The 12,468-nt window shown below is 41.0% G+C and overlaps 1 protein-coding gene across 1 annotated transcript in view; it reads left to right on the top strand.

The window, feature by feature from the left end:
* Positions 1-6,279: 6,279 nt before the first annotated feature.
* Positions 6,280-12,468, top strand: part of ERO1A (endoplasmic reticulum oxidoreductase 1 alpha) — a 36,945-nt gene continuing 30,756 nt past the window's right edge. Inside the window, exon 1 of the mRNA XM_070931675.1 lies at positions 6,280-6,399. Coding sequence (XP_070787776.1) covers positions 6,280-6,399 — 120 coding nt within the window. The remainder of the gene's footprint in view (positions 6,400-12,468) is intronic.

Raw genomic sequence — 12,468 nt, 5'->3', positions numbered from 1 at the left:
TCTCCTCCCAAGAAGGAGATTATCCAGAGTGACAGAAAGTGCCTTTTTCATCAACAAGATTAAACAGACCCCAGACAAGGATTCTGCACCCTCTCAAAAGCAACTCAATCCTTGGTGCTCTTTGAGCTTCATTGTTTTCTTGCAGACTTTTCATTGCTCAAACTTAGTTAACATTTCAACCTTGAGCTGCAAATATTCTCCTTTATTGGTAATTCCGTCCTCTGAGTTAACAGAATTCTGCAGCTAACCCAATGTACTCCCAACTCAAACTTGCTGTATGCTATACCTCAGTGGTGAAATCTAAAATTTGTTACTACCAGTTCTGTGGGCTTGGGTGTGTGTGTGTAATGTGACTGAGTGGGCATGGCCAATTTTTTTTTTTTTTACTTTTAAAACCATTTTTTCTACAACCTTTTCGGCAAAGAGGTTGTAAAAAAAAATGCTTTCAAAAGGCTCTGACGATCCCAGCTGAGTTGCCTGATCAGCAGAAGTTTTTTTTTTCTTTTAAAAGCCTTTGACGATCCCAGCTGAGCCGCACAATCATCAGAGGCTTTTTTTTTTTTTTTTACTTTTAAAAGCATTTTTTCGGCCAAGAGGTTGTAGAAAAAATGCTTTTAAAAATAAAATTAAAAAAAAAAGCTTCTCATGATTGTGCGGCTCAGCTGGGCGGGGGGGGCAGGGATTTTTGCTACCAGTTCTCCGAACCACCCGCCTCCATTGCTACCGGATTGGGTGATCCGGTCCGAACTGGGAGCATTTCACCCCTGCTATACCTCCCATTTAATAGGTAAAAATTTGTAGAGTTTGTGGACAGCCCGTTTCACCATTGGAGGGAATTCGTACTCTTCTTTTCTCTTACTCATCCTAGTCATTCCTGAGCTTCAGCTGATTTGACAGCTCCGCTAAGCAAGCAAGGCATTAGAGGCTGTTTAGCACATTTCTATCTGATTTTGAAAAAGCTAAGTTGAATGGGACCACTTATTTGGATGGGAGAAATCCCACTCTAGTATTAAAAACAAACAAAGTGGCAACAGCAATTTACTGCTTTAACACTTCCAGAACAACTACATGAATTAAGTTATTAATTTATTAAGTCATTAGGAACTGAGCTCAGTTTGGGTTCACCTCCTAATGACTTACCTTACCCTTACCTTGTTTTTCTACTTTCTCCTCTTTTTGAGAAAGTGGAAGGAAAGTACTGATTGGCTTATGGTATTCTGAGTGTCATCTGAGGTCAGCAGAAACCAAGACAATTTAGCAAGTCTACTTTCAGGTTTAAAGGACTAGGAGAAGAAGGGGGTAGAAAGAATGTTATGTGGAAGTGCCCCAAATGCTAATGCTACTAATAAATTGTAACCATAGATTTTCCTCTTCCATCTAAAATAAATGACGAAGTCAATGCAGCTCCTGGGCATTCATTCAAAGTAGTTACTTGGAAATCTAGTTTAAAACTGACACTCAGAAATCAAGTTTAAAATTGACACTAAGGTCAATTAGTGTCTGCTGTTGTCTTACATGCCACTGATTCTTCTTTACAGGAAATTTGAATGCAATATGAGAGTATATGCGTTTGGGTAGAGGCCAAATACTTGTTTAGTGGCTACTACAGCAGTATTTTTGTCGATCTCCAAGAAGTATTTCTGAAACCACCATTGCATTCCAAACACAGATGATTCAAGAGTACAGGAAGCTTCATAGGGGTGTGTCCCTAATCATTCAGCTTAGGAGTTTGATGGGGATGTTACACAAGAGCAGTAGATATTGGTCTGTATACACCCCTGCAATCTTTTGGGTATGACCCAATAGCACTATTATTAAAATTATTAAAATGTTTACAGCCAGTCATTCTGCTTTCTCCCTAGCATGTGTGTAAGGCAGCTGACATCATAAATGTGATTAAACTAATAACATTATGGAGGACAAGACAAATAAAATAACAAAAATCAAACAAGGCATAGAAAAAGGAGAATAGATGGCATTGGAGATGTAATAAAGACCCCATATGACCCTTAGCGTGGTAGTATGAGCAAATGGAGGCCTACTTACATAATGTCCATTTACTAGAAGGCAAACTGTTGAGGGTAACACATACCACTTGTTCAAGGATTTCAACATCACACATTAAAACTAGAAGTGTGAAGATTTGAGATGAATAAAAGAAAATACTGTGTACCAGATACATGGTTAAACGAGTAAATTTATTACCAGATGTGCGCGATGGCTATCTCTAGACCGGGTGTCAGCAAACTGGCTCCGGAGCCACATGCGGCTCTTTGGGCCCTCTGCTGTGGCTCCGTCGGGTGATCCCACCACTGGCTGGCCCCGCCACTCACCCTCCCTCCCAGTCACTCCTCACCTGGACTGAGAAGGTAAGGGCGATGGCAGGGGATGGAGAAGCAGCCAGGGCAGAGACAGAGCGATACAGGGATACAGGGAGAGAGAGATACAGAGAGGGAGGGTGGGAGGCAGAAAGAGATGTCAAAAGGGTTTTGTGGTTCCTGGTTTTTTTTAGCAACCGGTTTTCTGCCCTAATGACCAGCTGGGTAGGCGTGTCTGGGGGGGGTGTCATGTGACTGGTGGAAGTGAGTGACATCGTGTTGGCCACGCCGACCCAAGTTTTGTGGCTCCCGGTGTTTTCTTTTCTGTGGGAAACAGGTCCAAATGGCTCTTTGAGTGTTTAAGGTTGCAGACTCCTGCTCTAGAGAGTCTTAAACGGAGTAGATAAGTAATATCAATGCTGAGTGAGGTAAGAATTCGGCATTTTGCTAAGCTGCAGCAGTCCAGCTTTTCCTACCATGTTGCCTATCCCTACATTATTCTGTATAGATTATTTGATATTTTTGCTTTATATATTTTTGATCTTTTTTGCATTTTGCATTTGTGTACACTTGCTATTAATTTCTCCTTCCTCGGGGAGGAAGCATATTGGAGGTGGGTTGGGATGGGATTACTACTGTCAAAACAAACATTTAAAAAAAATGTACCCAGAATTGGATAAAACTCATTAGAAGCCAGCCTTAAGTTTCTTATTTCCTTCGCTTGACGGCAGAAGACAAATTCTGCTTTTAGCTATAGGCTGATCATTTCTGTCCTCAAAAAAATGGCCCAATCTAATTATTATTATTTTTGTGCCTTTGAGTCAGTGTTGACACTTGACTGCCTGGATTAGTTTTCTGCAGTTTTCTTGGCAAGATTTCAGAAGTCGTTTGCTTGTTTCCTAAGATAGGAAGCTAGCAACTGGCCCAAAGCTGGCTTTGTGCTAAGGCAGGATGGTGGTTTATGGCCTGGCGCCTTAACCACTACACCAAACTGGCCCGTAAGTGAATGTGCAAATATGAAGAACGTCTATAATTTTGACAAATTTGCTTTCTTCCTGTCCTTCAGAATTAATTGGCTCAATAAAACCTATAATCTTCCCTTGATCTTTTCGATATAACTTGATTCTCAAACCTCAATAATGTTCATTCACTCAAGTTTATTGGTATTAAGGCAGAACGTAAAGTGAAATTGAATAGAAGAGTGAAATAATACAGGGTCAGCCTAGATGACCTCTGAAGGGCCCCTTGACTAATTATTATAAAAGACAGTTGCTGGGTTCAAAAAGTTAAACCGCAGAGTTAACACACTTTCTACAGTTGGAGAGTTCAAAAAGTCAAATCGCAGAGGTACTATGTTAAAATGCAGAACTAACCCACATGGAGCTTTCCTGCCTAAGGAATAAGGGAGGGGGCTAGCTAAAGAGGCAGATTTCACATTTCCTGCTTTGTTACTATAAAGATACTTGTCTTCAAGAAGGTCTTTTGTTCAGAATGTAAATAAAATGCATGTCTGAACCTTTTGGCCAAAATAAATAAAAGCTTTTTCTGATCTCGAAATTCAATTCATTCATTATTTTTCTGCAACAGTATCTTTTTCCAAATCTAACAGATACCTGAGCAAGATGCAACTCAAAATCAGATTGAATTCGAACCAAACTGCAGAGCCATTTCTCTTTCCCACTGAGGTACTGTCCTCTTGAATTGTTATACCATCCTCTGTGGTTTTAATGTTTATAGTTCTCTATAACTTTATATTTTTTTTCTTCAAGATTAGTCAGTTTCCAAACATTTTATATTAGGATCAATTTTTGTTCCCAATGCAGACACACCTAAACTTCCAGTTATTTTCTATATGTCAGTGACGGAATTTTGAATTTGCTGCAGTCAAAAATACTAAGTTTCTCTGTGATTTGTATGGTGTTAAAGTATTTCCTCTATTTTTGCTCCCAAAACTTTTATGGAGATGAGTATTATGGAGGAGTTTCTTACGTTACCACCTAAAACAATGCTGATTCACAAATTGCAATATTGTACTTCAGGGTGTGGCTAACAATCAAGTGTGCATCCACCTGATGGTATTTCTTGGTTACATACATTTTCTCATGTATTAACACCAGTTTGCTCTAGGGAACCAAGTCACATTATACTGTTCTCCTGTTTATCATTTATATCCATATGCATCAGCATGATGCCCCACCCATACTACATACAGTAACAGCTGACACGCACTCAGTGTTTACCCAGCACCTAGACATCACAACAAATACGGAGTTTGCTGTTCAGATCCTAGACATCATAACTTAGATCACAGGCCAAACTGCATGTGCCTTAAATAGGGGGATCTATCCTTAAACATATCCCAGAAAATTGATTCTGGATTTATCTGACAGCTTGACTTTTAACAAAACAAAACAAAACAAAATCCCTGCATTGACAACTTTATTAAATTCTTAACAGCCCTAGAGCAATCTTTATTTCCCCACCTGATCTTTCCCATAGAAGTGCTACACAAAACAGCATGAAGGAATTATGGTCTAGCGGCTATGGCCCCAGGCTAGAAATCAGGAGATTGTGAGTTCTAATCCCACTTTAGCTATAAATGGTGGCTGGGTGACTTCAGGCCAGTCAATCTCCCTCAGCCCAATTCACCTCCCAAGGTGGTTGTTGTGGGGATAACAGGAAGAGGAAGACGTATTAGATATGTTCGCTGCTTTGAGTTATTTATAAAAATAATAAAGGCAGGATAAATGTCTAGAGGCAACTGGACTTTCTGGTTTTTCTTTGAACACATTTCACTTCTCATCCAAGAAGCTTCTTCAGCTCTGAGAATCTCCTGCCTTTAAGCAAAATCATAAATAAGAATAAATGATCTGAAAGTCTCCAAATCTCAGGACTTTCTGTGGGTAGTTCTCCTATGTCTTCTGCGAAGTAACTCACCTAGCGCCCACCTTGATGTAATTTCTGTGCAGGCCCATAACTAACATAAGAATTTGAGGCAAGGGTGGGCGGAGATATTTAAAAAGAGTATAAAAGAGCACCTGTAACTTCTGTTGCAGAAGCTGTTTCTATTAAGGTGGAGAATATATTGCGGTTATTAGAATCTATTTGTAATCTGTCCTTTAATTATTTTTCATTGCTGCTGCGTCTTATAAGTTACTTCAGCCCTCTTGTCGTGTTTGTTTATTTTAGTGTTTGTTTCCAGTGAAAATCTTATTTTATGTTATTGCTTAACCTGATTAAGATTTGGGAGGGTTGAGGTTACCAAATTGGAAAAATCTGGGAAGTTTTCCTTTTATAAAAGGAAATAAATCCAGGCAGGCAGGCAGGCAGGCAGTCCCCTTAATCAGGAACCAAACAGATCTGAGGTGTGCCTTTTCTTCAAATCGGGCTGCTTTTTGAAGCACCTTTGACACAACGATGACATGGATGACTGAGGATGACTGACAATCTCTGCAGGCATCTAAGGCGTCTGTCTGCCCTGAGGACAAGACCGTCCCAACCCCGCCCGCCAAGTCCCCGCGTGAAAGAAAAAAAAAATGAAACGAAGGCGGAGTAGAAAAAGAGATGCCACCGCGGGTCAAAGTCTTTTCTTCAAGCCGATCTGCACGTCCGAACCGATCCCCCCCCCAGAGACCGACTGGCGCGGTGAGCTCAGTACCTCGAGGAGGCCCTGAGGAAGGAAGGCAGGCAGGATGGACGAGGCTGACGGACCCGGGACAGGGAGGTTCCCAGCAAGGCGAGGCCGAGCAAGAGACGAGGCTCTCTCCCTAACGGGGCCCCTCCCAGCGCAGGATGGGCAAAGGCGCGACGCGCCTCGGGTTGTGTGCGGGCCGCGGCGCACGTCCCCTCGATGGGAAAGATGACGCTCCGGCAGGAGGAAGGCGGGAGGCGTGTCTGACCGGCGGAGCTGAAGAGCTCCATCCAGCCCAGGCTCGCTTTAGCTGCGGCAGACAGAGGCGACATGTCGCTGGTGCCTTCTCGTCGCCTGTGCCGGACGCTGCTGGTCCTCCTCCTCCTCGCCCTGCTCTCCAGAGGCGCTTCCGCCGAAGCCCCGTCGGCGGAGCAACGCTGCTTTTGTCAGGTGAGCCGGGCCGGCAGGTAAGCGGGTGCCTCCTTCGCCCACCCGCTTAGGGCTCGCTCAGCCCGGTGGGGGCAGATCCGGGATAGATATATATAATATATAAGAGAGCCACTCTTCTCCCGCGTGGCTCCCGGCTTTTGCTGGGGAAGCCTCTCTACAGCACACGGGGCTCGGATCCAAGCTTTGGGCTCGGGGAGACGTCGGAATGGGGGCGCCCGTGTTTCTTTGAGTCCTCCCCCCCCCACCCGGTCTGAAAAGAGAAGGAGATTTGGTGGAAGAGTTGCGGTACTGTTAGCGCCAGGACGCTTCTCGGAGCTCTAACCCTGGCTAGGTAGCCCCAAGGCGCAGGCTTGCTCTGTAATTAAACCTGGGATTATAAAAGTGGAAGGGCCATTAACGCTACGGGAGCCCGGATCCTGCTGCCTTTCTGGATAATTTGTTCCCACGGGCTACCTGGTTCCGTGAAGAGAAATTGTGGCCTTTGGTAGGGCTGGAAGGATTGGGAGAAAGAGGCTTTGATGTTAAAAGGGATGATTTATTGAGCTCTCCTAGCGTGCTGCAGCACCTGTATTGTACCTACCATGAGAGTTTATATTATGATGGGCGGTATCTTGGTGTTAGTTGAGGCTACATTCTTTAAAAAGTTTTATGGATTTCACAGCTTGGCTCTCTTCTGTGTTAAACAAATGGTTGAAAGGGATAAAAGAGCAGGCTCTTCTTGTACAGCATCCTTTCCCGGGTTGGTACCTTCTAGATGTGTTGGAAACTGTTGGAAATTTTACAGTTTGGATTGGGTTTAACTACAGGGACCCAGATTCTTGGTTTGTTCCTTAGGATACGTGGCTGTCTTGGTAATATTGTTTTTAAATTTGATTTATATGCTGCCCTTCTCCGGAGACTCAGGGCGGTTTACAATGTGTTAAGCAATAGCCTTCATACTTTTGTATATTTATACAAAGTCAGCTTATTACTCCCACAAACTGGGTCCTCATTTTACCCACCTTAGAAAGGATGGAAGGCTGAGTCAACCTTGAGCCTGGTGAGATTCGAACTTACAGTAATTGCAGACAGCTGGTGTTAATCACAATGCTTTTAGTCTGCTGAGCCACCAGACCCTTTGCTTTTTTTTGTTTTTAATCTTTTGAGAAATTTATAATAATGAATGGGAGGCTACTGTGTTGTAAAGCAAAGACGCACCAACTTCAAACATTCTGTGTAGAATTTCTAATTATACCCTTAGGGTATACACAGAGTTGTAGCTGTATTTTGTTTGCTGTCTGATACATGGAGATTTTGTGATTGGTCACACATCCACTGTGGTAGCCATTGGATGTGGAATTTTAACATGCTTTTGAAATTCACTAGTCTAAAATGTTGGTGACCCCGGGCTTAACATATATAAAGCATATAAACCATAACATGTATTAACCCAGGGAACTCTGAATTTAGCAAGCTGTAATTTAGTGAATTATTTGAACCAGGGCTGAGAATTTCAATCCCAAAATACTGAATCTGGAACTTTACATACTCGCATAGGAGTAGACCGCATTGGATTTATTACAACTTCTGAGTAGACATGTAGAGCAAAACAACTAAAAATTGTTTTTAGTGATATGGCCCCTGGTTGTGTGGACCAATCTCTCATCTGAAACTAACTTATCAAACCTAGACCAAGGCTTGATAAAGACAAGAGCTCTTCCAAAGAGTTTTTGGTATTGATTAGAAGATGCTGTCTGTGAGTGGGATGGGTGCCTGTTTTTAATGTGTTGTTTTATTATGATGATTTATTCCAATGGACAGTTTCACTTAACATAAATTTAGTGTGGATGATTCATTGCACTGTATTATGTTGTGTAATTGGAGGAGTCATTATACAATATGGCAGTATACAAGAATAAATTTCTGAATTGCTACCAATCTGAAAGGGTCCTTTAACTTTCACAATTATTTTCTTAATCTACAAAATAATAGAGCTTATTTCCTCTAAATTTAGTGCATTGAAAATGCAGCCTTCATATCTTTGGCAAAAAAAAAGATTCCAAGTTTTCTTGTGGCTTCTCAAAGACTCATTGCTGTTATCTCTGGGTAGGTTGTGCTAAGTATTCTGGAACTACTTAAAGATGGTCTATTTTTATTTTTTGCTAATTACCATGCCTATGCTAAGAATAAGTACCAGTAGAAAAAAAATGTTTGTAACTCAGGATTGAGCTGTGCGGTCCTTGGTGATCTCTGAATTTGGTTTTCTTGCAGATGTTTCATTACCAAACTAAGGTAACATCATCCACATATTAAAAATCATCCTGATATAGCTGCTCTCATCTGCTAGCACTGATGATGTTGCCTAGTTTGGTAATGAAATGGCTGCAGGAAAACCACTGAGCTCAGAGAGCACCAAGCAACCCAGTAAGAATAAGTAACCTGATGATCTCCAGATATCTAGAAATTCCAATACCATTAATTCTAACCTTCATTGCTCATGTCAAGGGATATAAATCCAATTTTGCTGATTTGTGTGCTGCTTCAGATTTAGGCCTCATTTTTATTAATAGGGATGTGTGTATATTTGAGGTGACACACATGATTGAGATCTGAATTAACTTTTTTTTTGGTAAGATATGACAAAATGAACATCACTTTTTTTGAGGGCCCTATTTACAGTAGTTTCTTTCATATACTGGGATTCTTGCAGTAGGCTAAGCTGTAATATAGCCTTGTTCATGGTTTACTATTATAGTAAAGTCAGCCAATTATGATATGTTCAGTAAGTAACCCATGGTTAAGAAAATTATAGTTCGTTGTGTTGTACAAAGATAGCCGAGCTTGTTCAAGACCTCATTGCATACATCTCCAAACTGATGTATGTTGAGTTGGAGTATGAGGCCGTGTGGAGAGCATTGTTCCAGAAAGGATGCTTTAAAGACATAGCTAGCAGAAACTTGCTCCAGCATCACTCTGGATTAAGATTGCAACTAGACACAAGAACAGTTTTTTCCCCGAACGCCATCACTCTGCTAAACAATTCCCTCAACACTGTCAAACTAGTTACTAAGTCTGCATTACTATTAATCTTCTCATTGTTCCTGTCACCCTCCCACTTATGACTGTATGACTGTAACCTTGTTGCTGGTATCCTTAAGATTTATATTGACTGTTTTCCTATGACTATCATTAAGTGTTGTACCATATGATTCTTGATGAATGTATCTTTTCTTTTATGTACACCGAGAGCGTATGCACCAAGACAAATTCCTTGTGTGTCCAATCACACTTGGCCAATAAAGTATTCTATTCTATTCTATTCTATTCTATTCTATTCTATTCTATTCTATTCTATTCTATTCTATTCTATTCTATTCTATTCTATTCTATTCTATTCTATTCTATTCTATTCTATTCTATTCTATTCTATTCTATTCCTAACCTTCTTCAGTGATCTTTCCTGAAATCAGCATTGCAAGAACAGCATACTCTCATTTTTTGGTTTTGCAGTCCCTTTCATTTGCCCATGTTGCTGTATTGATTGCTTCAGGCAGAGTATAATATAAATGAATTTTAAGAGGTACATGTTTATTTCAAAAGAAGTGATAAGATACATTCGTTCCTAAATTAATAGACATCCCTAATGACTTAATGAAAATGAGTTCAGTCAAATTCTTACTGTCGGTGATTTTTATATTCAGTGCTTTCATCTATAGGTATATTGCCCCCTATTCTTTAACAAGGAAAGAGTTTATTGCTACAAGAATAATTCTGTCTAGTGTGGTTTGAGCATCTTTTGAGTTAAAGGCTCTCCCCTATTTTGTAGGATTGAATTCTAAAATATACACACAATATATAATGATTGTGCTTAAGGTGTATTTCTGTCTGGCCTTTATGAAGTTCTTAATGGCTGGTTCCATTGGATGATGTGAGTTTTTTTTAGTAGAAAACATACATTGATAAACATACAATGATTAAAAATAATTGTATGCATTAACAAAGCTTGCCAGCTAAACCAACTCTCTCTGGATCATACAAGGAAGTGAGACATTGCTACCAACTGTAGGATTTTGTCAACAAATTGTGTTAGCACTTCAGTGTGAAGCTTTTAAATGTGACTAATAACTTGAATTGTACTAGGCAGAAGTCAAACGGGTAGTTTGTAGTAATCTCTCTCTCTCTCTCTCTCCCACTCTCTCTCCCTCCCTCCCTCTCTCTCTTTGCAACTTCCTTGTAAGGCCACTATAAATCTCCCTTCCCCGGAAATTACTCTTTTCTGAGCTGTTTGTCTCGCATTTGGCTTCTGAAGCAATCACACAGCTAAAACAATTACTGAATCACCAAGTAATTTGAATACATTTGTTTTAAATGATAGATTACTGAATGGATCCTTTCTTCCTCCCTTAAGGCACAGGTGATGATAATTAAATTAATTTCAGCCCTGTCATTTTTGTTTAAAAAAACACCCAAGTTATGAAAAGAATCAATAATGCACATAAAACAGGATTGTCTTTCAGCAAAATGAAATAGGTAACAATTTTATTGCTTGTCATTTTTAAGTTGTTTGTTTAAAAAAAAGTAGAATGGTTTTTACTGCCCATGAGAAAAATAGGGAACAGATGTTTTTCTTTGGGGGAAGCGACTGTTCCAACTTCTGCATGGTCTCAAACAAAAATAAATGTAATCTTGGATGGCTAAGGAGGCTTCTGAACAACACTGGAGATGTCATTCTGTTTTTGATTGAGGAGGTTTGGATGGAGAACAACAGACTTCAATTGAATCCTGGTATGATGGAGTGGCAATGGGTGGGGGATTCCTTTGTATGGGGTGGGGGGATTTACCAGTTTTGGTATTGGATGGGTTTGCACTGCCCCAAATGAACCTGGTGTGTAATCTGGGGGGGGGGTCCTCCTAGACTCAGGATTTTTGCTCAAGGAGCAGGTAGTAATTGTGGTTAGGAGACCCTTTCCTCAGTTTTGTGCTGTGTACCAGTTGTGCTCTTTCTCCAGCTACCAGCCCTGGACGACATCTTTGAATCTCGCTGTTTGAGAAAGTTGCATAACATTCTCAGAGATACTTCCCATCCTGCTTACAATCTTTTGGGACTGTTGCCTTTTGGCAGAAGATACAGAATAATTAAAACTCAGACCACACATTTTCTGAATAGTTTTTATCCCAGAGCTATAATTGCACTCAACAATGAACTAAAGGGCCACCATCAGTGAGCTGTTAGACAGGATTACTTGATCTGTTGTGTGGATGTTTGGGTGGCTTAGGGGTGGGGAATTGCGGTGGGTGGGAGTGTGTTTGGGGATTGTTATGTGTGTTGGACCTGGTCTTTGGGTGTTAAGTGAATTTCGTTGTATGGGTATACTGAGTATACACGTACAATGACAATAAAGTTATTATATATTATATAATATATTATTGGAAAGCTGTTTCCTTAGCCACTCATGTCCTGGTCATGTCAAGTATGGACTACCGCAGTATGCTGTACATGGGGCTACCCTTAAAAAATATCCAGAAGCTGCAGCTAGGGGAGAATGTGGCTACATGGGTAGTTCTGGTTGCCCCTGGGGTGCATATGTAACATTTCTGTTGTGTGAGCAGCATTGGGTGCCAGTTTGCTTCTGGGTCAAATTTATGGTGTTGGTTATCGCCTTTAAAGCCTTTCATGCAGTGGTGAAATTTAGCTGGCTCTATCTGGATCGCGCAAATCTGGCTCCGTCCACCCGCCTGGAGGTCATCACGTCCTGTTTTTGACCCTCTACACATGCGCAGAAGACTCTGTGCATGTGTGGAGGAGGCATGCATGTATGGAAGAGGCATGTATGAACGTAGCGAGCATGCACATGCTCACATTTGTGAACTGGTAGTGAAGGTAAGCGAATACCACCCCTGCTTTCATGAGATGGGACCAGGTTACCTGAGGAACCGTCTTGTTCCAATTACATTGACCTAATCAGGCAGAGGGGGTATGTTACAAACCCCATCTGCTAAACAATTCTGTCCAAATTCCAACCTGTGAGCCTAGGAAGAATGTCTTTCTACCACTGCTATTTTGCTTAAAACTAGCAAATGCCAATTTTT

Source organism: Pituophis catenifer, unplaced genomic scaffold (genome assembly GCF_029215685.1).
Source record: "Pituophis catenifer annectens isolate HBS135680 unplaced genomic scaffold, rPitCat1.0.hap2 SCAF_1, whole genome shotgun sequence".
Lineage (NCBI taxonomy): Eukaryota > Metazoa > Chordata > Lepidosauria > Squamata > Colubridae > Pituophis > Pituophis catenifer.
This window is presented reverse-complemented; position numbering and strand designations above follow the sequence as displayed.